Source organism: Ictalurus furcatus, chromosome 1 (genome assembly GCF_023375685.1).
Source record: "Ictalurus furcatus strain D&B chromosome 1, Billie_1.0, whole genome shotgun sequence".
NCBI lineage: Eukaryota > Metazoa > Chordata > Actinopteri > Siluriformes > Ictaluridae > Ictalurus > Ictalurus furcatus.
Genome location: NC_071255.1, coordinates 32,508,745 through 32,534,677, shown reverse-complemented (window position 1 = coordinate 32,534,677; position 25,933 = coordinate 32,508,745). Strand labels below are relative to the sequence as shown.

Sequence of the window (25,933 nt, the reverse complement as noted above, 5' to 3'; positions counted from 1 at the left end):
CAGTGTATGATCAAATACCACTCTAAGATATCCGAATATCTTACCAAATATCTATATATTCAGAATATATATATAAAATATATTTCCTTTCATTTTCACCACCGGTTTGTGCGTTTTTAGAAGAAGCAATAACAGAAAGCGTGCGTGATTTTCTCACTGTTACGGGCGTCCTTAAGCACGACATGAAACGCCGACAAAACTTGTTAGAAATCAGATGTGCAGTGAATGAATAATTACTTTTATTATTAGAAAATATTCACTATAAACACCATTCGATGTAGTCTGTTAACAGTAAGATTTGGTTGCTAAGCAACATAACTAGGGCAAAGACCAGGGTGTTCTATGGACACCCTGCTGGTTTTAATGGAACCTGTAATGGTCCCTGTACGTCTCTAACAGTGATTTATCACCTTCTATTGATATTGGCTTGTTATGTCTACTGGACACCATTGAGGACCGATAATGGTTTTAATGGTTAGTTGATGGTTTGAGGTAGTATTTGTAGTGGAAAACATTAGAATTTCTGTGATGGTTTCATTTTGGTGTATTAATTCAGAATTCAGTTATCATGATGCGGTCACAGGTAGGTGTGTGTGTGTGTGAGAGAGAGAGAGAGAGAGAGAGAGAGAGAGCATTTAAATATATTGGCTTTGAACAAATCGGATTTTAGAGCTGAACTATTTATATTTATAATGGCTGATTAATACCGCAACTAGGTTATAATCCCGTGAAGATTTGAAACTGTAACACCCCTGGGATCCACCGCTAGTTATTTCACCATGTTTGTGGCTTTTGTTGGTAGAAACCTGGCCTTGGTTTCCTTCATCTTCTTCTTTTTTTTTTTTTTTTCCCCCACACTCATAACAGTCTGATTTTACAGCATAGTGTAAAAATTTACAGTTAAAGATGTAATAATAATAATAATAATAATAATGCTTGGTTAAATTACCAATCTTCCAATTGATTTTATTTTTAATTTTTAATTTTTTTTTTTACCTGATCTATGTATATTTTCAGAAATATTTATTTAATAGTGCTATTCATTCCTCATCCAGAAAAGATGGACTGGTATTTTTCTTCTTCTATGGACCGCAACAAGCTCAGCTTTTTAATGATTCTCAAATCATTAAATGATCATTCGAAATAAATATATATATATATATATATATATATATATATATATATATATATATATATATATATATACATATATATATCAATTTTGTACAGTGTACATAGTGTGTGTACACAGATGTTTATGGGAAGTCAGTATTCATCTCCTTGTTTAATCATCTCTAAATAAATACGGGTGATGGTGAGGGAGGAATCGAGTCGATGATCAGTTTCTGACTTGATAAGAGAAGAGAAACGCGGTTTTAAGAACCGATCTTGAGATGATAAAGTGACTGAATTTGCGTGCCGTCGTTCAGAAGTGCACGAGTCTGTCGTTTTGTTTTGTTTTGTTTTGGTCGAATTTGTTCTTGTTATTTTGCCGTCACGCAGAGCTCCACACTGACTCGTGCTGAAATTAAGCCTGCTCTGCCGGACTTGCCTTTTTTCTTCTCTTTTTTTTTTTTTCTTTTTCTTCTCACCTCCCTTTGTGGACTTTGCAATCGCATTGCCTTTGTCATTCCTTTTTGTGTCAAAACCTGAAAAGCAATTCTAGAGAAATGGTTGATATTTATCTCACGTTTGTTTCTTTTATTGCTATTATTGATTAGAAATTGTTCTTTTATGTAATACGTTTCTGTCATCAATACCACAAAAGAAAACGGAAAAAAAAAAAAAAGTTGTGTATTTTCAGAAGTCTTACTTGTGAATTGTAGGCCTTTGTGTGGTGCATGCTGTTCGGAGCTTGCACCGTCAATCGGTAAATTAAAAGAATTTATTGATTTTTAACTTAAAATGCCTTTTTTTAAATGGCGTCTAACTCTTATATAAAGGACTCTATATAATAAAGGGACTGCGCTTTACACCTGCCTGCGATTTCTGTCAGTTTTCAACCATGTGTCCCAGGCTTTTTGGACTTTTCATTGAATTGGCAGTTTGTTGGAAAACTGATAGAAATGACAAAATAGCAAAGAAACCAAGGGCTCAAAGTTCACGCTGAACCCGATGCTACCACCACCATGCTCACAGTGGGGACGGTGAATTATTATTATTATTATTATTATTATTATTATTATATTTATTCAGTTTGCATACATGTATAAATCCACTTGGAGCTGGATGATTTCAGCTCCAAGTGAAAAAACGTAATTTCGGTTTTTCCTAAACTTTATTTCTCTCCTTCTTTCGTCCTTATTTCGTCTAGGGTTTGCACATTTTTGCTCCCTTTATGTTCTAGGTGTTTTTTGTTTTTTTTCCATACTATTTTTTTTTTTCTGATTGCACAGGAATAACAAAAATACAGCATCAACCAATCAACTGGTGCCAGAAACCCTGAACCCTGAACACGATCACAAACATATATACCGATGTGCTTACTGACAAAAAGAGTAAGGCATAAAACTAAGCAGTATTAGTCTCTGAAAATGTACTAAATGTATTTCTATATTCAACAATAAAGTTGGCGAGTTGGTTTCACAAAAGAGAGAAGAGAAATAGGAGGAAAAGAAAAAAAAAAAAATTTGAAATGTAGACTTTATGAATTTGTGGATTAACTCCCAGCTCAACACATACTCCACCCCCTTATTCCTGGTAAACCAGCCTTCATTTGCATATTGGAACCTGATTGGTTCTTTTATTTTATTCCACAATGACATTTTCCTGTCACGTGTTCAGTTTGTAGTTATTTCCTAAAAGAACGCAGTTTCTGTTATGAACTCGATTTCCATAAAAGGAATTAGGATTTTGTTTGTTTGTTTGTTTGTTTTAAATAAATTAATCTTAGAGCCCGGTAGCGGTTCTCCGTCAGTCCTGGGATTTGAACCCACAACCTTCTGGTACTACTAGCTAGGGGTGGGTGATTTTACACACACACACAAAAAAATAAATAAATAAATAAATAAATAAAAATAAAATTATATCCTGATTCTCGACGGTGTTAATATTTTATACACGATATATATCATCATAAATACATCTGTTCACAAACTGTAGGTCATTTAAAAAAATAAAAAATAAAAAAAGACCAGTTTGATGAAATACATTTATTTAATTTTTTACATTAAAAAATTTATTTTTTTTTACAATAAATATTTAATAATGAAAAGAAGTCAATTCAATTAAAAAAAGTATTAACATTTTACAGTGCAACATCAAACCTGCTGATTCCAGTCAGTTTGTAAAGATGTGTTTTTTTTTAATAGAATAATCATTTTAAATGAAGAAATATGTCAAATGAATCACACTATGTTCAGCAACGTGTGTTGTGACACAATTTAATACGATATGGATATTATATGGCGCAGAACTACTGCTTCTCTTCATTCGCGCTAAATGACCTGAAGGCGTATCTTAAATTCAAGTCAAATCATAAAAGTACATTTAATGTCAATAAAAAAAAAGTGTAATTAGTGACGGAGCGATTTCTCCTCTGCTTGTATAAGCTGTGTTTATTAAAATGCTCCTGTAATACTTTATGGGTCACATGACTAGTCAGATGACTAGCCTAATGCTCTATCACTGATGTGGATAACATTCAACAATGCCCCAGAGAGGAAAACATTCAATTAAATATTCCTTTAAAGCATTGCTGCTGTTCTGTAATATCCATAGTTCTTAATATTTTGATTTTTACTTGCTTGTAAAGCTTGAAAACGGACTAAAACTCTGAACAGAGGTGTGCTTTTATAGGAAAGTAATCCATGACGGGGGGGTTGATGCTGCCTGACAGGAAGCAGAGGTCCTGTTACCACCCGGGATTATTTTCCTATAACCGCAGGCAATTTGCAAGTTTTTATTCATAATCGTATGACACGTCGTACTTTTTTTTTTATCCGTCTATAGCTGCACGTAATGATGCCGAACACCCGCAAGGCAAGTCATGCCCTGTTATCACTTCATCTGAAACGATTACACGCGTTTATGTGGAGAGTTCACCGTGCAAATTGTTACTGCAGAAATGATGATGTGTTAGAAGAAGTGCATTGACGTAGACCTGTGATTTGTCATGCAATCCGACTGTCAGAGCTGCTCTTGTAGAAAATTAATCAACACCTTCCGACCAATCAGAATCGGAATCACCAGCGCTGTGGAATAAACGTTATATAAACCTCTTTCTCCTGAAAGCCTGAGAATAAACAACATTCAGGATTTATTGTACACGCTCCTCATTTACTGCTCTAAATTAGTCTCAGTCTGCTGAAGCCTCTCTCTCTCTCTCTCTCTCTCACACACACTCACACACACACACACACACACACACACACACAATAAGGATGTAATTCATTCTGCTGTATCACAGCCCTGCAGTGATTTGTTACATGCTGTGACACACTTTTTTCCTTGCCAAAGGAAACAGCTGTCAGAAGCTTTATTAAGCTGTACACTCACCTGCTTCCTTTGGCAAACGTTTCTCACTTATAAATGAGTAACCATCCTCTGAATAACACACTGGAGCAGGTCTGCATGGAGTAACAAGAGATGTCTTTATGTGATCCCTACAACTATCATATACTAGCAGTTTAAAGTATTCTCTCTCTCTCTCTCTCTCTCTCTCTCTCCCTGTCTGTCTGTCTGTCTGTCTCTCTCTCTCTCTCTCTCTCTCCCTGTCTGTCTGTCTCTCTCTCTCTCTCTCTCTTTGTCTGTCTGTCTCTCTCTCTCTTTCTCTGTCTGTCTCTCTCTGTCTGTCTGTCTGTCTGTCTCGCTCTGTCTCTCTCTCTCCCTGTCTGTCTGTCTCTCTCTGTCCCCCTGTCTCTCTCCCTCTCTCTCTCTCTCTCTCTGTCTGTGTGACCCTGTCTCTGTGTGTCTCTCTCTGTCTCCCTGTCTCTCTCTCTCTGTCTCCCTGTCTCTGTGTCTCTCTTGCTCTCTCTGTCTCGCTCTCTCTTTGTCTCTCTCTCTCTGTCTCCCTGTCTCTGTCTGTCTCTCTCTGTCTCTCTCTTGCTCTCTCTCTGTCTCTCTCTCTCTTTCTCTTTCTCTCTCTGTCCCTCTCGCTCTCTGTCTGTCTGTCTCTCTCTCTCTCGCTCTCTGTCTGTCTCTCTCTCTCTCTCTTGGAGCCAGACTTTGGACCTCCCTGGTATACAGCTTCAATAGTACCTTAATGTTCCAGACTCAGTTACCTGTGTCCGTAAAGTGCCTCTTAAACTGTATGAGGTGATTTTCAGAATTTGTAGAAGCTTAAAGCTGCTCTGCGTTTTCAGGACATTCTGGACTCAATCCATTCCAAGCATTAGTATGTCGTGTTTCCACTCAATTACACTATAGTGCAGAAACATTATTAACTCATCATAGCCAGTCATCTGCCAGTAATCATAAACCTAAGGCTCCATTTAAAAGAGAATTGCTACCGCTTCCAGCCGAGCCTATTTTCATAAAATTCTAATTCAACAGTTTTTTTTTTTGTTTTTTTTTTTTGACGGAATTAGAGGAAATCATCGCTATAGCAAATAGGGGTGTATTCTACGCATTACGATATGATTTCAATTCGTAGTGATTCAGTATTTGATATCTGAATCTGATACAGCCATCCATCCATCCATTTTCTATACCGCTTATCCTACACAGGGTCACGGGAAGCCTGGGGCCTATCCCAAGGGGACTCTGGGCACAGGTCAGGGGACACCCTGGATAGGGTGAGATGCCAATCAGCCTACAAAGCATGTCTTTGGACTGGGGGAGGAAACCGGAGTACCCGGAGGAAACCTCAGAAGCACGGAGAGAACATGCAAACTCCGGTGGTGGGAAACGAACCCCCAACCCCGGAGGTAAAAGGCAAATGTGCCCCCCTGAATCTGTTACAATAGCATTACATTTTGATTCATAAGGCAGTGATTCAGTATTTGATTCAGTATTACCACAGACTCTGCCATGATGTGATACGTTATGATTAAATTTGTTCAGAATCTGTGGTAACCCTACTAATTAACCCTAATTAATTTTATGAATGATAATGAGTTCTGGGCAAATCACCTTCCTTGCCTGTTTACATGCTGTTAAATTACTCCCCAAAAGCTTTTGTCATTTCTACTTTTCTCATGTCTTAAATAGAAACAATGCCCCCTATGGCCTGGTTTTGAAAAATGATTCGTCGTAGATGAGAAGTTAACACGAACAATTTGATGACTAATCCCTCTGTTCATTATTCACCTCTAAGTGCAAACTGACCCAAACTATCTCAACAATGTTAGCCTGTCGACATGCCGCTGGTGGGTAAGAATAGCCTCACAATGGAGCTCACGTCTCTCGTTTTCTGTTGTCTGAGAGCAGTTGTTGTCCAAGCAAGAGAATAGGTAAGACAAGTAGCAGAGGCAGGAGCTGGGAGACTAGGCTAGGCCACTCAATTTCATTCCTTTTTTTAAAGACCAACTGCAGTTCTAATTTACCTGGAGTAAAATTCAGAGGCACGTTGTCTAGTGGGCTCCGTTTTGGAGAACCTTGATCTGGAGTCATGGGGAGGCAAGGAGCCTCAGAAGCTATCTTCATCACACTGAATTACAACATCACTATTGTGGGTAGGTGACAATGCATGTTGCGGGGGGGGAAAGAACATTTATTAAGTGTAGACTCGTCTAGGAATGAGATATTATACTTTGTATATTTAGTAAATAAATGATTAACAGACATATCAGGCTATTACTTCTGTTACACTACGTTTTACATGTACCTAAATTATCCAGATTTCTATTACATTTGTTTAACGTGGCAAACTGAAACCGCTGTCATTTTTCAATCTAATCGGCCAAATCATTTATATCGTGCAAGCAACCTATTGTAGATTCTACATTTCTAAAATCATGAAATCCATTTTTTTTTTTATCTACAGTACTTCTATATATGCTTCATAGCTAGAGCAATAACCACTTACATAAGAAAACGGCTTAAAGGTAGAACCCTTAAACATTCGTCCGTTTGTGCCAGTAATGATTCTGGGTCGAACCTTATAACAGAACGTTTCCATATCTAAAGACTTTCCAATTACTACCTATCTAGACAGCTTAGAAACTTTAACAATACAAATATCCCTTGGGAAACCATTTTTAAGGTTTGTGCCAATGAACCCTTCATGATTTCTACCGTATGGATAAACTTTCTTTGGTTTGTCTCTCTGGGAGAACCGTTAAGATTCTTTGTAGACCCCCTGCAAGATTGTGTTTCTATACCAAAAAAAGGATGACATTTGGATGAAACACCTTCAGGAAACCTTCAAAGAACCCCTGAAAGAGTTTCTGCTGTAATGCTTTTACTACATAAACACTTAATGATCCCTGACTTGTTGATTTGTTTCTCTTCCAGGGAAGATATGGCTGGTTCTAACGGTCTTCCTACGTTTATCAGTCTTGTTCCTGGCCGGCTATCCGCTCTACTAGGATGAGCAGGAGAGATTTGTGTGCAACACTATCCAGCCTGGTTGTGCCAACGTGTGTTACGATATATTTGCACCCCTGTCACTGTTCCGCTTCTGGCTGGTCCAGCTTATCTCCATTATCCTGGTTCATGTTGTATTTATTGTCCACGTGATCCACAAAGTTACATCCAGCCTACCTCATCCTGATGCCTCTAACAGAATGAAGTTGAGGTCTTTCTATAAGATTAAACAAGAACCTTTCCGTGAAGCATCTCTGTCAAAGTCTAGTGTAAAATCAGGTGTAAGACTGCTGCCTTGTTTCACAGGAGGCTACATCTTTCACCTTTTGGTCCGGATCCTTCTGGAAACTAGTTTCGGGGCGGCGCATTACTATATGTTTGGTTTCTACATCCCGAAGCGCTTCATGTGTCAGCAGGCTCCTTGCACCACCACGGTGGACTGCTATATATCCAGACCCACTGAGAAGACCATCATGCTGAATTTTATGCTGGGGTTGGCTGCACTGTCCCTCTTTCTCAGCCTGTTTGATCTCGTCTGTGCCATTAAGCAGTCAGCGAGGCACAGAAGCATGAAGCAGATGATTGTGGAGAAGATGTATGAGGAGGAACAATACTTCCTTGCAGAAAGTGGAGGCACTGGTGTTGACTTTGGTGACCCTGAACATCAATCCTTGCTGGTCAATGGAAGCTTCCGTAAGAGAATCAGCAAAGCCTGTGTGGATGATGATGCCACTCTGCAATTAGAAGGTAAAAGTCATCCAGGCATCCCTCATGGAGGAACCCTTGTAGGTATCGATCTTGGTGTAACTAGTTCTATCAGTGGTAATGGAGCTGGTTGTTACCCAGTGGCACAGGATGAGGGAACAGAGCGAGAGGGCAGTGAGATGGCACTGTGTCCATCTGAGCCAGTAGGCACGCCCAGGTCCATACGGGTCAACAAGCGTAGTCGCCTCAAACCTATGCCACCTCCCAGATGGGACAAGCCACCAAATGAAGGGCTGCTGGATAGCTCTGCAGCAGTGGTAGCTTGTGAAAGGCTATCAGGACAGTACATGCTGGGGGATATAAGTACCGATAGTGACGGATACGAGAAAAGGTCAGCATGGGTGTGAGGGTCTGGATATGATCCTAATCTTATTGGTGGCACTGTGGGATCAGCACCAAAACAATTTGCATTCTAAGACATCTGAAAAGGTTATATTGTTCTGAGCAGCTAATGAAATGTCATTAAACAATAAAACCCTGATATCTTTTGACCTTTAATATGAGATGGGACCTTCAGGAGCTGTCAGTTTTGTTTTGAAGAATTTACTCGATTATTTAAATGCCACATCGTGTGTTTGAAAAGTGAGGGAACATAAACAAAGGTCTTCAAATGTTTGAAGACAAGGTGACTCGAAGTGGCTCTTCTGTTTCGTGGAATGCTACCCTTTACAACTCGGCCGCGACCTTCACCGTCCACCTGTTGCCTCTGTTTGTATTAGCTCACTCGGCTTCTCTAAACACTAATCACAGATCACCCTTGACTTGTCTTGACCTGGCTGTGTGCGTCAGGGTGAGAGGTCATTCTAAAAGCAGGTTGGTGATCTCCACAATGGGCCTCCAAGGTTGAAACTGACACAAATTCTCCACCCAGAAGACAACCAGTATGGCTTTCCCTCCAAAAACACTAGCATGACTTACTACGATTAGCGCGATTGTGTTGAAATGATTGTAACTAGTCCATACAAACTTTGATTTGTTTTATTACATTATTAGCATACCAGAGACCGGTGAGGTTGACTCGAGCAGGAATCCCCCAGCCTGAGTGCCAGGCAGAACAATTAGCGTCAAAGCCTGGATTTGTATTTATGGAGGCGGCTTGTCACAATATATTCAAAGACCCAGTAGGATTTGAGGCTGGGACTTTAGAACACATAGAAACACTTAAAATAGCGCACCACAATCCAATGAAACATGAGATCTGATGACGCCTGATGCAACGCAACCTCTCTCGGCACGTTTCACCTCTACAGCTAAATTAACTACAGCCTGTTGCTTTCATCCTCCTATCTTTTGGCACGGTCTTATGTCCTCGGATCCGTGTCAGACCGTTTGTTCTTCAGGAGCGACTGATATTCCCGGTTTTGAGTCGGAATGAGACTGCTAAAATGACACGTAAATTTTCCCAGTCTGAACGCATCGTGCTTTACGTATATATCCAAAATGACAGTAGATCTTTATCTAATAAAGGAATACAGATAAAAACTGTACAGATTTTTTCAAATCATCCATTTGCTTGAATTTTGTGCTTCTGCATTGTAGTGCTTTTTTTTTTTTTTTTTTGGTTTGTTATCAATTAAATGGAGAATTGAGGTAGAGAATGAATCACTCTATGACTGAATAAAAAAGGGTTAAATTTGTGCCACATATTAACTCGGAAAGAGGTGGGGTGGGGTGGGGGGGTAAATCTGGAAGTCGGCCACCTGTTAAAGCAGGTTTAGACTGCATAATTACAGCGATCTTTTAAGATTATTACTTGTCACATTGTATGAGATGATCCCAATAAAAGCTTGATGTGTGATAATGTGTTCTCCATGTCAGATCATACAGGAAAGCTCCTCTAAGGAAAGAGTTGTGATTAAAACAGGGTTTTTTAAAAAGGCGAAGCAGATGAGTTTGAAGTCATTTACGGCTGGTGTAAAATTTTCGGCAGCAAAAAAATTCAACAAACCTTCCTTTTTTTTAATTCTTCATGTTTTCCTTTTTTTATTTATTTATTTATTTATTTTTATTATTATTTTTTTTTTATAAGTGTTTCATTATTGTAGCAGGTAGCAGCATTCACACTTTGCCAGAACGTTTGCTGTTGTTGATCACATCTCATTATGCATTATAAGACAACTGATCTCAATATATGACCAAAGTATCCTTTTACTTACTATGTGAATTTTTTGTTTGCAATTGTAAATTCAGGCTGAAAATCCATCCATCCATCCATTTACCATACCGCTTCTCCTAAACAGGGTCATGGGGGAACTTTGAGTCAATCCCAGGGAACTTGGGGCACAAGGCGGGGGGGGGGGGGTGCCAACCCATCACAGGGCACCCCCCAGGGCACACATTCACACTACGGACAATTTGGAAATGCCAATCAGCCTACAACATGTCTTTGAACTGTTGGAGGAAACCAGAGTACCCAGAGGAAACCCCCTGCAGCACCGGGATAAAGTGCAAACTCAGGGCACACAGGGTGGAGACGAGATTCAAACCCCCAACCCCCCAGGCTGAAAACCATACAGTGTAAATCCAGTTGAACCATTTTTCATTTTTGCTTTGATTTATTTTCCAAAAAAACTACACTGTATGATTACATTTGTTTCGACAAAAAATCTATTTTTAAGCTTTGGAGGCTGATTTAACTGAGAAATCACGAAGTCAAAGGTTTACATCACTCCATAATACAGTACACGGAAGACATACACTGAGTTTATTAGAGCCAGTTTCTCAGGTACAGCTGTTGATATACACTCACTGAACACTTTATTAGGAACACTGTACACCTACTCAGTCATGCAATTGTCTAATCAGACAATCATGTGGCATCAAGTGCAGTGCATAAAATCATGCAGATACGGACCAGTAGCTTCGGGTAATGTTCACATCAACCATCAGAATGGGGAAAAAATGTGATCTCGGTGATTTTAACCATGGCATCATTGTTGGTGGAGGACGGGCTGGTTTGAGTATTTCTATAACTGCTACTCTCCTGGGATTTTCACACACTATGGTCTCTAGAGTTTACTCAGAATGGTGCAGTAAGGAAAAAACATCCAGTGAGCGGCAGTTCTGCTGATGGGGATGCTGTGTTGATGCGAGAGGTCAGTGGAGAATGGCCAGACTGGTTGGAGATGACAGACTCAGATAACCACTCTATACAATTGCGGTGAGCAGAAAAGCATCTCAGTTAAACCTTGAGGCGGATGTGCTTCGAGAGCAGAAGACCACATCGGGTTCCACTCCTCTCAGCCAAGAACAAACAGCTGAGTGGGCTCAGACTCACCAAAACTGGACAGGTGAAGACTGGAAAAACAAAGCCTGGTCTGATGAATCTCGATTTCTGCTGAGGCACACAGATGGTAGGGTCAGAATTTGGCACCAACAGCATGACTCCATGCTACCAACAGTTCAGACTGGTGGAGGTAGTGTAATGGTGTGGGGAATGTTTTCCTTGCACACTTTGGGCCTGTTAATACCAATCAATCATCACTTGAATGCCACAGCCTGTTTGAGCATTGTTTCTGATCATGTGCATCCCTGCATGGCTACAATTTTCTAATGGCTCCTAATAAAGTGCTCAGTGAGTATATAGTCACTGATTATAGCCAGTCTGTTGCGAGAGAAAATTTTTCATCCCGCTCTACCCTATCCATCAATAGAGACCATCACAGGAAGGCTGCCGATCAGATATTATTTAGGTCACGGATCATTCTCATCACATCAGTGACTACAGCTTTTGGCTTAAATATTAAAGGGCTTTTAGTCCTACACGCTATGTACGCGATTTTGCTCTATCTGTCATTAAAACAGCTTTATACGAGTGATCTAAAGGCGGCTTAGACTGACTCTAGATCAGACGTGTCAGACTCATTTTAGGTAATGGACCACGTTAGAATTAGTCCAATATCAGGATGGCCAGACCCAAAAAATCAGTTTAGTTAACCAATAACACGTCGGTTCCTTTTTAAGTGCGTTAATTTATCACCTTTAACTCAAATGTATATTCTGACTGTAGAGACAGATCGAAACTATACCTCACCTGCACAAATACAGTGGCTTTCATAAATGTTCACTCCTTTTGAACTTTTCCACATTTTTGTAGTTTTACAACCTGGAACTAAAATGGACTTAATCGGGACGAGACGGTTGCAGTGTAAATGTTTTAGCGTGCTAATTTAAGAATTGCATCTCAGCAGTAGCTCGGTTTATGACCCTGAATGTATTGCGCCGAGTGCATAATGGAATAACCGAGACGAGCTCTCTTTTTTTAATCTTTCAATTCAAATACAGTCCACGAAGCAATTTTAGTTCACGTTTATGAATTCATTTGCTGTGCTGGATTAGAAACTTTTTCATTTTATTTAATTGTAAAATTGGTTCCTGGTGATTTTATAATGGTTTTAATGATTAGTACTTTTTTTTTTCTTTAATACATTCATTATTCCATAAGGCTTATCAAACTCTAAATAGTCCTCATGTGCTTTTAACATCTCACTCACCCTAGTTGCATTTTTCATGGTTTAGTGACTTCATTATCTCTGAGCTGTGGCTCAGGTGGTAGAGCGGGTTGTCCACTAATCGTAGGGTTGGAGGTTCGATTCCCGGCTCCACATACCGAAGTGTCCTTGGGCAAGACACTGAACCCCAAGTTGCTCCCAATGGCAAGTTAGCTTCTTGCATTCAGCTCTGCTACCATTGGTGTGTGTGTGAATGGGTGAATGAGACCCAGTGTAAAGCGCAGTGCAGACCATTTACCATTTATGGACGTTCACGTGTATCCTGCACTTCAGTATGACTGCAAAGTGTATATTGAGCATTTGGGATTATCTAGATAAAATTCAGGATTCAGTGAATTGCACTATATTGGATCTGTACATGTACAAGCACGTGGCCTCTTCAACTTCAAACCATCAGATCCTGGTGAAAATGCGTAATAGAAATAGGCATCTTTCCTTTATAATGTTTTCCCCCCCCTATTATAACATCCTAGCAAAATAGACCAGATTAAATAGGTCTATGTAATTTATACCATCCTGCCATCTAGTGGATCAATGAGTTACTGCATCATAAAAACCCAGATTAAACAAATACCCTTAATTAATTACAGGTATTAGTGCAATCACATTATAACATTCTTTTATTGATCTCTAGACCAAAAAAAAAAAAAACCTCATTATAAAGCCATTATTTATATCCACATTGAAAATATTGACACCTTTACACCGTCATCTTTACATATAACACCAATAATAGTTGCACGCCAATCAAGACAAACATGTTCAGTTTAATATTGGGATTTCGCTGAAAACCCCTGAACAGCTCTATATGGAGTCTCTGCTTTAAACATGTAGACTCTATAAATGTAAAGCCATTATATAGTATTTTCTTCCCTGAAATCATGAAATGTTAAAGAAAAAGCCATCACCCACCCACAGTGTATCTGAGGGAAGACGCCGTGATGACGTCCCTCTTCTGCCTCCTACACTGTGAATAATTTGATTTTTCAAGGCTGGTGTTGGAGCTCAATAGAAGAGGATTGTTCCTCCTTCAGCTATTCTCCTGATTCTGACATTCAGTAGAACAGTGAGCCTACTCACACGCCTGAAACCACGTTATACACCATCGTGACTTATTCGCTTCACTTCCCATTCAGTCATGAAGCTTAAATAAATGTTGTTTGTGAATTACGGTGCAGTTGCATATTTATGCAGTTTTAGTTCAAACTTAATTTTTAATTTTTTTTTCCGAACATAAGCCATATAAATTGACACATTGCTGAGGAAAATAAAAACACTCGAGTGGGTCGGGTGTAGTGTTTTGGAGCAGATTGTTATATGTTCATTCGATGTGCATTTGTGTTACACAATATTACACACTGCCAAATTTCCATTATCTGTTTACCTTATGTATTTATGTATGTATGTATTTATTTATTTATTTCATAGTGCCATTTTACAAGTGTAAAAATTTTCATGACTGAAGTCATGATTGGTTATGGTTCTAATTCACAAATCATTCATACACATTAGTCATTTATTTTCACGTTAATTGTACATGTGACTTTTCCATCCATCTTCTACCGCTTACTCCTTTTCAGGGTCACGGGGAACCTGGAGCCTATCCCAGGGAGCATCGGGCACAAGGCAGGGTACACCCTGGACAGGGTGCCAATCCATCGCAGGGTACAATCACATACACACTCACACACCCATTCATACACTACAGACACTTTAGACACACCAATCAGCCTACCATGCATGTCTTTGGACTGGCGGAGGAAACCGGAGTACCCGGAGGAAACCCCCGCAGCACGGGGAGAACATGCAAACTCCGCACACACATGGCCCCGGCGGGACTCGAATCCCGGACCCTGGATGTGTGAGGCGAACGTGCTAACCATTAAGATGTGACTTTTCCATATTCATTTATTTTCACTTATTTTTTTCACACCTAAGTCATGTTACCTTTTTCATATATGATTTTCTGACATAAATATATTTTTCCCCATGTGTGCCCCCGTACTATACACATAATGCCACAACTTCTGTGAATTACACTACAGACCTATAGTCCTTTCCAAAAGTATTGGAACAGCAAGGTCAATTCTACTGTTTTCGCTATACGTTGAAGACATTTGGATTTTTGATCAAAAGATGAATCAGACGATAGATCAGAATATCAGCTTTCATTTCCTCAGATTTACATCTATATGTGTGAAATAACTTAGCGCCTTTTTCCCCATTTTTTTTCTTCAAGTGATCAAAAATATTGGAACACATTACATTTATTCTTTAAAGAATTCATACTTAGCTCTGAATGTCTGCTCTTGGTTTGAGCCCTAGGCTTTCGCCTGTGAAGACTGTATTTGTTGTTAAAAAGGATAAACCATCATGAAGACCAGAGAGCTGTCTATGGGAGAAAAGCCAGCCATTTTGAAGCTGAGTAAAGAGGGAAAATCTATGAGAGCCACTGCACAGGCACTGGGCATAGAAAATATGTCACGTATTCATCTTTTGATCTCAAACCCAATTGTCTTCAATGTATAGTGAAATTAATAGAATTAGTCGGGCTGTTCCAAAACGTTCAGAGGAGACTGTAACTGTACATGATAAAATAAGTGACCTCTTGGAAATCATTAAAACCATCCTGGTTGGAAAATGTTTAGTAGAAATAGACAACTTCCCAAGCAACATGAACCATCATTCAAATCTTTTTTCTTCTTTTTTTGGTCATTGTTCCTTACAGAAAATACACGTGACTCTCACACGTGTAAATAATCACATCAGGGTTAAGTTTCACCCATTTGTCATTGATATTTATATTCCACATGTAGGACCGATGTGATTTCCTCATGGTCTATTCACATGCTGTCATGTGTGTTTACGGCTCCTCTATCAGAACGTATGATGGGTGGAATGCCAGCCCAACACGGTGCAGTGATTCCTTTCACCTGAAGGTGGCAGCAGGCTGTGTGTTAACTCAGTTAGCTAACATGCAAGAACCTTTTTTTTCTGAATACATCTGCAAATTAATTTACTGAAATGATATCGGTGAGGGGGCGCACGGTGGCTTAGTGGTTGGCACGTTCGCCTCACACCTCCAGGGTCGGGGGTTCGATTCCCACTGTGGTCCTGTGTGTGTGGAGTTTGCATGTTCTCCCCGTGCTGCAGAGGTTTCCTCCGGGTACTCCGGTTTCCTCCCCCAGTCCAAAGACATGCATGGTAGGCTGATTGGCATGTCCAAAGTGTCCGTAGTGTATGAATGGGTGTGTGAGTGTGTATGTGATTGTGTGCCCTGTGAGGCATTGGCACCCTGTCCAGGGTGTACCCCGCCTTGTGCCCAATGCTTCCTGGGATAGGCTCCAGGTTCCCCCGTGACCCTGAAGAAGGACGAGCGGTATAGAAGATGGATGGATGGATGGATATCTGTGAGGTCGAGACAAAATGGCGGCCAAAACAGACTCATGTTGAGAACGCTCTGCAGGCTTTCTCTTGTATCCTCTTTGAAACAAAATGTCATGATCTAAGTCTCTACAAAACAAATTCAAAGTGACTCTATGAAGCATTGTCATAGTAAAACTTTCAATTTCTCTTGCAAAACATATACGACGCCGGTCTGGTTAGGCGTAACTGGCAGAAAGATAGCAATCTATTCATCTATGAGCATTAAAGTCAAACGAAAGAACCACACCTACTCAGCTGCCTCTTACCTCTGATTCATCTTCAGAGGACCTACCAATAATTCTTCCTCCTTCTCCTGACACGACATTGAGCAACCCTTTTGCCAAAGAAAACCAGAGTAGAGCCATCCCTATCTGAGTTGCAGGACAATATCATCACTGCCCTCACTTTTGAGAATAAATCAAACAGCAGACTCACTCGAGCAGATGATAATTACCAACTCCAATACAATCGAGGACCTCAAAACATCCTTAAATTACCTTTAAATTACCTAAAAGAGGAAAAAGCTACACTTGGCGTGAAAGTTCTACAGCTGCAAAAGTCTCTTGTGAGCTTGGAAGAATGAATCGCAGATGCTGAGCGTTATAAAAGATGCTGGTGTCTACGTCTCTATGGCCTTTTTGAGCAGCCGGATGGAGACGTGAAGACGATATCTATGCGTGGCTACAAACAAAAAGCACATACAGTTAACAGTTACAAAGGGTGATTTCAACAGATCTGGAAACCACTAAGCATGGAAAACCGTTCGTGAATTCTCGAACGAGTCCTCAACTAAAGTGGATTTGGAACCAAGTATTAAAAACGACAATTTAATTTATGATTGTTAGTTATGTCCAATTAGTTTTAGTCCCTTAAATAGTCACTTTGAAAGAAAGGTTTGGACACCCCTGCCTCAAAGAAGGTGTGTTAAGAGTGTAAACAACACTTTCACCTGAAGCTCCTCTACCTTCTCAACACACAACTGTAACCTCCAGTACTGACTCCACTGCTGCCCTCTTGTGTCTCAATCTAGTAAGTTTGCTTCTCTCTCCTCGGCACGGTGTTTTATTCAGTAGTGATGAATTGTTCGAGAACGAGTCGACTCTTTGAAGCAACTCTTTTGAGTGAACACTGGGAGTCGACTCACCGTTCTAAAGCTCTTTTTTTTTTTTTTTACATTTTCAATTTGTTTGTCATTTTTTCGGTTAAACGATCATGACTATGTCCTGTTCCTCCCTTTTCAACCAGTGGTTTTGTCACAGAATCACTGTCACTTATGTAAACCTGAACAGGTATCACAATTTAATAAAAGACCAAATAGTCATAAGCATCAACAACTTCCCCACATGCCACCGGTTTTGTCTGAATTCACATACTTCAAAACAAACAAATAGATTGCAAATGTAAATGCTCTGGGATTTCTGTTTCTTCTTCTTTCACCCGGGGTAGCGATAAAAACGTGAAACCTGCATCAAAGCCCTGATTTGCATTCGGTATAAAAACAGCTCAAAGAATACCAAGAGCAAAGTGTCCATTGGTTATTTCCTTCGAAAACGACTGCGTTTTTCAACGACCCTTTGAACTAAATGCTTTTATTCACAATACACAATGGCTTCTGTGGGCATTTCCAGATTTCAAGCACGCTATATAGGGTTCATCACCTCTGAAAGAAAAAAAAAAAAAAGGAAAAGAACAAAACAGCACTAATCACACGGACACAGAGTACATGCTAAGTTTAATATTATTTTGTGAACAAGAAGGTAATGATTTCACCGAACCCTTCAACCAACAGATATGCACAACAACAACAACAACAACAACTCAGTTTTAAGATAAATAATAAAAATGTAAAAAATAATCGAAATTCTTCTTTAAAAAGAAATCCAATCATTGCTGTGATGTGATCGGGGTTTGATATTAGTCAGGGCCTGAAACTTAGTAAGATGTCTATCACAATGTTTTCCTATTCTTCTTCTTCTTCTTCTTCATCTTATTATTATTATTATTATGCATCAGCTGGTTTGGAAAGTAGTAGGCTATCTAACAGGAAAATGAATCACTTTAATTAGACACTTTTAAAAATACAACCTACAGTTATTGTACAGTTGATTTCAGCCTATAAAGCCTTTATCCACAAGCGTCACTGGTTTGCCGTCTGAGTTCAATTCAATTTTATTTTATTTGTATAGCGCTTTTAACAATGGACATTGTCTCAAAGCAGCTTTACAGACACGTATAAACACAGGATAGAGATTTTAAGTGTGTGGATTTATCCCTATTGAGCGAGACGGTGGAGACGGTGGTGAGGAAAACCTCCCTGAGATGATATGAGGAAGAAACCTTGAGAGGAACCAGACTCAGAAGGGAACCCGTAACAACGGATAGTGTGAAAGTAAAGGAAAGTTCATTATGGTTTTTACATGGTCTGTTTGTTGAACTAGTCCACTGTTCACTAAAGGAGACCTGAGGGCAAAACTGCATGTGGTATTTGCAGTCTCAAATCCATAGTAGCAGCCGTAGTCCCAGCAACTACAGTGAGAATGTCCATGTGGAACTGGAGTTGAGAGCGCCATCCAGAGGTAGGACATCAGGATGGATCAGGCAGGACCGGAGAACAGAAAGAATCAGGAGCACTGGCATCTCCATAAAATCATGTGTGGCTCGACAGAAGGAGAGAGAGAGAGAGGGAGGTAAAGAGAGGGAGAGATTGGTAGGTAAGACTGCGCTTTGCGTAAAAGAAAGTCTACTCATGGTAAGCTTGAGTAAACGAATACGTTTTAAGCCTAGACTGAGTGCATCTGCCATTAGTTGAAAGTCCCGTTAGGATCTGACATGTCTAATCATTTTTACTTATGAATTCATGTAAAAAATTGTGCCACTAATTACAAGTAAATTATAATAAAATGCCCTTTCGGCTGTCAGGATATGTGCAAGCAATCAATTGTAAATACAGTTTAATTCCAAGCTCAGTGTCACGTGTCTGACTCTGACATGTAGCGCTTGTGATTAAAGTTGTGTCTCAGTGGAAAAGATTTCGTCCTGATTGCACACTCAAACAAATAATATACAGCTCTAAAGCAGATGATTGTATTTCTGTGGATTGGTGCTTACTGAGTATCGGCTTATATCTATGGATTAAGGAAGCTGACCTGCTAAAACCCTTTGCTTTGATTTGTGTGTGTGTGTGTGTGTGTGTGTGTGTGTTATTCTTTATACTGCTTATTTCATATTTGGACCTGTGGAACTACTGCAGATATTTTTGGTTTCTGAGGCAGGTGCAGTTACTGTTAATAATATCCTGACAGTCAAAGCGGGTTCTTAATCAGCCCGACGTTTCGCTATGAACTCACCTGAATTATACGTCCAGCCTGCCGTGTTGACACTTTTCCAATAGTTGGAAATCTGAAGGATAAATACGGCATTAATTAGCATGAATCAGCCCTGAAACACTGCATTACACACAGAGCCATATTTCAGGTGTATAAACCTGTGATTCAATACAAGACTCGATTAAGAACACAACTCAATCAGAAAGAGAGAGAGAGAGACAGAGACAGAGAGAGGGAGTGAAGGGGACGGAGCGATAGAGAGAGAGACAGAGAGAGGGAGTAAAGGGGATGGAGAGATAGAGAGAGAGAGACAGAGAGAGGGAGTAAAGGGGACGGAGAGATAGAGAGAGAGACAGAGAGAGGGAGTAAAGGGGATGGAGAGATAGAGATATAGAGAGAGAGACAGAGAGAGGGAGTAAAGGGGATGGAGAGAGAGAGACAGTGAGAGGGAGTGAAGGGGATGGAGAGAGAGACAGAGAGAGGGAGTAAAGGGGATGGAGAGAGAGACAGTGAGAGGGAGTGAAGGGGATGGAGAGAGAGAGAGGGAGTAAAGGGGATGGAGAGAGAGAGACAGAAAGAAGGAGTGAAGGGATGGAGAGAGAGGGAGTAAAGGGGACAGAGAGAGAGAGAGAGAGAGAGGGAGTGAAGGGGATAGAGAGATAGAGAGAGGGAGACAGAGAGAGGGACTAAAGGGGACGGAGAGATAGAGAGAGAGAGAAACAGAGAGAGGGAGTAAAGGGGGCAGAGAGAGAGACAGAGAGAGGGAGTGAAGGGTCGGAGAGATAGACAGAGAGAGGGAGTGAAGGGGGTGTAGAGAGAGAGACAGAGAGAGGGAGTGAAGGGTCGGAGAGATAGACAGAGAGAGGGAGTGAAGGGGGTGTAGAGAGAGAGACAGAGCGAGGGAGTGAAGGGGATGTAGAGAGAGAGACAGAGAGAGGGAGTGAAGGGGGTGTAGAGAGAGAGACAGAGCGAGGGAGTGAAGGGGATGTAGAGAGAGAGACAGAGAGAGGGAGTGAAGGGGATGTAGAGAGAGAGACAGAGAGAGGGCGTGAAGGGGATGTAGAGAGAGAGAGAGACAGAGAGAGGGAAAGAAGGGGATGTAGAGAGAGAGACAGAGAGAGGGAGTGAAGGGGGTGTAGAGAGAGAGACAGAGCGAGGGAGTGAAGGGGATGTAGAGAGAGAGACAGAGAGAGGGAGTGAAGGGGATGTAGAGAGAGAGACAGAGAGAGGGCGTGAAGGGGATGTAGAGAGAGAGAGAGACAGAGAGAGGGAAAGAAGGGGATGTAGAGAGAGAGACAGAGAGAGGGTGTGAAGGGGATGTAGAGAGAGAGAGAGACAGAAAGAGGGAGTGAATGGGACAGAAAGAGAGAGAGAAAGAGAGGAAATGTTACGCTTTCTTTCTGATATAAATAAAGGGGGAAATGATACAGTAAAATGTTAAGCATCTGAAGGTTGTTAAAGTTTCAGTTCTACTAAAGACCAACTGTTGGTGTTTAGTCCTTTTTTTGCTAAGGAACTCTGATTTAAGCTATTGTAATTTACAATACTTACCTCTAGATGGCGCTTTAAGTCCACACATCTTAACAAACATCACAAAACAGCATCTGGACAGATTTCTTAAATTAAACTAATCGGACAACACAACACAACACAACACAAACCGCACAGAAAGGTTGAAAGGTGTGTAAAGATGTTATTTAAGGTTTATTATATTTAAAATTGTTTTCCCGATGTAACGTTATACCTGTATATAAATATAGAATTTTAATGATTTCTATTTATGCCCAGATGAAATCTCTGCCTATTAAAAATGCCAGATGAGTGCAAACATGTGGTGAGATGTGATACTCTTCAGCTAGCGCACAGGAAGCCTGGAATTAGCACCTTAAAGTGCACCTTGTGTTTCGGTGATGGTTCTGATGGGCAGAAAATCGTTTAACATCGGCGTTTTAGTGGTGAACAGATTACAAGCTTTTTCCTCCCTTCAGCGTAATGACTGTAATCACCTAATGGCCTAGCTGGATGTTTTCCAACCCTGCTCCTGAATGCTTTTCTTTACTTGAATAAACTCTTTTCAAGCTTATGAAGGGTTTGTTATTTATCTGATTACGTGAATCAAAAACAAGCAATAAGATGAAAAAAAAAACAAAAAACAAGGATTGGGAACTCTACCTTACTAAATAACTAAATAGGCGGGGGGGGGGGGGAGTTGTAAACTGATTGCACCTAATACGTTTGTAACAAAAGCTAGAAGATAACTGTTTTACTTTGCATTACATTGGGAAGCTCTTTCTCTGAGCGCTAACACAGTGCTGTCAGAGCTCCACAATAACAACCCCTTCGATGTCAGATTAGGTAAAGGGACCACCTGTAGGGCCCCCATTCACTGGGAAGCTAACCTACGCAATTAATAATGCAGCTTAAACTCAAATGAGACGTTTAGACAGCACGCTGGAAAATTCAAACAGTTACAAAGTCTTGGGGGGGAAAAAAATAAATAAATCGTGGCGCCTGGGCCCCCCGAGTGCCAACATTTCAATACCGTCGATCAAAAGCAGCGTAAGGGTCTCAGATTAGACATTAGACAACTTGGTGCATCAGTAAGTACAGAAGAAAAAAAAAGGTTCTATGTACATGTCACCTTTATCCGAGACTTTAAAGAAAGATCAAAGTGTCCCTCTGGATGAAAAGAGCCCTTTTCTCTGCATTTAAAACCCATTCACTCGGCCCTCTTTTATTAAATTAAGTGGCGAACACGACAATGATGGAACTTCTCCAACTCGAGCTGCGCTCCTCTAATTACGACCCTGATAGCCAAGAAAGAGCGTCTCTTTACAAGACGTGCACAAAGAAACACCTCTATAGCAAGTATGTTCAATACAGTCACCATTAAAATGGAGGGGAAAAAAAAAAAAAACAAACCCCGAAACCTGGACAGTTCTGTCTTGTTACTAGAATAAAGGAAGATGCTGGAGAGATGTCTGATTAAAGATTCCTCCAAAATATTTTATTGTCAAAATAAAAGCAATATTTGTCTTCTTCAAATGACATCTACACTATGTACAAATTTACAATAATCTTATAAATCATCTTCTTCTTCTTTTTTTTTTATACAAAATTTACACGTTTGTACATAACTGTATAAATACATTACCGTAAAAAAAACAACCCGTAGAAATATTTGAGCGCTAAAACTTTTAAGACTTTTTAAGGCTTATCTGAGAGAGCATCTTTGATATTTTTGATTGTTAAACATTCTAGAAAAGGAAAAAAAAAAAAAAAAAAAAGTAGTTGAAGAGAAAACTTTGAGTTTAAATGCTAAAGGACTGGAGAAAAACGTTCAGCACCACTTGGGACAATGCAATGCCTAATTCTCTCTAAGCATCACTGATTGCATGTCATGTCCATATGAATAGAAATGGCAAGAAAGTAAATCACGCACGAGGGGTGATAATGGGCTCGATTGTTACGACCAGTCTTTCCGCTTAACAGAAACCCCTCAGCAGTCCATTTGTATGGAAATGTATGTGGAAAAAGCAGGAACTGTTGCGCCGAGCCCATCTAGACCCGGGACAAAGGCATTTGCTTGGCGCACGAGACTGAGCTGGCTGTGCCTGAGCGCCACGTCAGTCCTGCGCTCACGTCGCTGTACGCCGAGCTGCTCGCACCCTTGCCCGCCCAGCGGCAGCGGAAGCAGCGTGCGCACAGCGCCCGCCATGACTCCACAGTCTTCCCCGACCAGACCCACACACCTGACGTGATGCCCACAGCCAGGCACATGAAGTACTTGAGCATAAACACGGCGTAGTCGGGCCTTTCTGCATCGCGCTCACGGTCCAGAGCACAGGCGCAGTTATGCGCTGCCTCCCAGCGCTGCCGGTTGTGCTGTTCATAAAAGTAGCAGGCCACTATGACAGCAGCGGGCACTGTATAGAGAACAGTGAACACCCCGATGCGAATCATGAGTTTCTCGAGCTTGTCCGTTTTCGTGCCACCCTGCTTGATGACACTGCGGATGCGAAACAACGACACGAACCCGGCGAGCAGAAACATGGCTCCGATGCACAGGTAGATGAGTAATGGTGCGAGCACGAAGCCCCGCAGGTTGTCCAGGTTCTGGTTGCCCACATAGCAGATGCCCGCTACAGGGTCGCCGTCCACCGAGCTCAGCGCCAAGACAGCTATGGACTTCATGCTCGGGATGAGCCATGCGGCCAGGTGGAAGTACTGTGAGTAGCTAGCGATGGCCTCGTTGCCCCACTTCATACCCGCTGCCAGAAACCACGTGAGGGACAGGATCACCCACCATATGGAGCTGGCCATGCCGAAGAAGTAGATCAGCAGGAAGACGACGGTGCACAGCGCCGGTCCTGTGGTCTCATAGTGGACGTGTTCGACATCATGTTCCCGGCTGCAGGCGACTCTTTCGTGGCCTGCGATCAGACGCACGATGTAACCCACCGAGACGAACATGTAGCACGCGGACAGGAAGATGATGGGTCGCTCTGGGTACTTAAATCGTTCCATGTCGATCAGGAAAGTCGCCACCGTGGCGAAAGTGCTCACGAAGCACAGCACAGACCACAAGCCGATCCAGAAGGCTGTAAACGCCCGCTCGTCTGGGGTAAAGAACGGGTTATGGCAGGGCATAGCGCAGTTCGGCGTTCTTCCGGTTTTCACGCGGTTGTACAGCGGGTGCCGCTCGCTGCTCACACGCACCATCGGCGCGCGGCACTGACACCCGGCCTCACACGGCTGCGGCGCGGGTTTGCGCTTGGGGTGTCCTCCGCTAGCGACGCGGCCGCTTCCGTGCGCCCTTCCCGGGTAACTCGTGGGTTTCGGGAGCACCGGCGCGGCGGTTGTAGCGTCCGTCCGGTTGTAGTCCATGCACAGCGTGTCCGGGTTCCCCTGCACGGGCAGCAGCTCGCAGCGCATGCGGTCTGGCCACGGGAAGCCGTACTGGCGCATGAGAGGCGCGCAGCCGGCCCGGGCGCGCTCGCACACGCTGCGGCACGGCGGCAGCGGCTTCTTGTAGTCCTCCAGACAGATGGGTGTGTACATGCTGCACAGGAAAAAGCGAAGGTCTGCCGAGCACTGAATCTCCACCAGCGGCCAGAACTGGTGCACCTCCAGGCCTGCTTCGTCCTGCGTGTCGTGGTTGAACTGGTTCGGCATGTAGGTGTAGTTGTAGCCGATGCCCTTGCACAGCGGCACGGCGATCTCCTGGCAGCTCAGCTCCTTGGCCGTGGCGCCGCTCGATCGCCGCAGAGTCAAGAGCGCCAGCAGCAGGTAGATGCCCGACAGGTAGCGCTCCATCATCCGTCGTCTGATTGCGCGTCCTTCAGCTTTTAAATGGCAAGTCCGTGCGTGTGTGTGTGTGTGTGTGTGTGTGTTTGTGTGTTAAATCCCAGTCCGTTTAGATCTCCAACAGTGGCTCCATTTCCTCCTCACTTGTCCGTTGCAATTAAAACGCAACCAGTCACGTGTTTCCAAACAAACAAACAAAAACAGTCCCCTTCGCGTGCAATCAAAATGGCTGAGGAAAGCCTGGAGAAACGCGTCTCTCTCTCTCTCTCTCTCTCTCTGTCTGTCTGTCTGTTTCCCCTCTTTTATTATCCTTTTGCTCTGCCTTTCCGTCGCTTCTCCTTCAAATGTCGCTTTAACGGGTTTCTTCAGGAATCAGATCCTATTTAAGGCGCACAAACAAGCGACTCCGGGTTAAAGAGGGGAAAGAAGAAGAAGGAGAAGAAGAAGAAGGAGAAGAAGAAGAAGAAATCCGCCGTCTGAGTTACATTCACGTACCGCGTTTCACAAAAGCACCTCTCTCCTTATTCGCCTCATACAAATCCGTGCACCCTTGCGAGACGCGCAGGGTTTTTATAAGGACTGGGAATGGCCACGCCCTCCTGACCTCCTGACCAATCAGAGAGATTTAGGGCGGAGCCCTGAGCTCAGTCAGTCGGTCGAACCTTTGGCTTAGATGTTTCTGTCGCAGACGGTTTTTGTCCGAACATTTTCTGCTCAGATATTAGGAAATCATGCATCATCATCATCATCATCATGGAGCAGATATTGCATGAAACCAAAGCAATGTTTATTACATGACTTCACTACCTTGCTAAATGGGAACAGTGCAGGTTCATTTGCACGTGACGTTTTTTTTTTTTTGGGGGGGGGGGGGGGGTGTTAATTGGGGAGGGAGGGGGTGTTCATCCTACTTAGCAATGTGGGGTGTTTATGTTTTAATTGATGTGCCGATGTTCTGCTGTTGAGTTTAATAGAGCTGTCACAGGAGGGGGGTGGGGTGGGGGGTGGGGGGTAATTACAGGAGGGGGAGGGAGGGTTGGGGGGTGTTGGGGGTGGGATGGTTGGTGGGGGGTTTCAAGAACAAGTAGACAAGTTGATAGGTCTGTTAACAGTGGCAGGCAGAACAACAAC

General features: G+C 42.0%; 2 protein-coding genes across 2 annotated transcripts; one reads left to right on the top strand and one right to left on the bottom strand.

Annotated features, from left to right (window-relative positions):
• The first annotated feature begins 6,550 nt into the window (after positions 1-6,550).
• LOC128615375 (gap junction delta-4 protein) lies at positions 6,551-9,852 on the top strand. The gene is given in 2 exon segments (XM_053637444.1): positions 6,551-6,614; positions 7,396-9,852. Coding segments are annotated over 2 exon segments (1,248 nt in total). The 3' UTR covers positions 8,580-9,852.
• A 12,628-nt stretch (positions 9,853-22,480) lies between these two features.
• On the bottom strand, positions 22,481-25,366 carry fzd8a (frizzled class receptor 8a). The gene has a single exon (XM_053636391.1). It carries the CDS (start codon positions 24,812-24,814, stop codon positions 23,057-23,059), a length of 1,758 nt encoding a protein of 585 aa, XP_053492366.1. The 5' UTR covers positions 24,815-25,366; the 3' UTR covers positions 22,481-23,056.
• Between the last annotated feature and the right edge of the window lie 567 nt (positions 25,367-25,933).

Bases quoted from the DNA above. Each gene is read 5' to 3' on its own strand.
- fzd8a (XM_053636391.1), bottom strand. From the start codon at position 24,814: ATGATGGAGCGCTACCTGTCGGGCATCTACCTGCTGCTGGCGCTCTTG.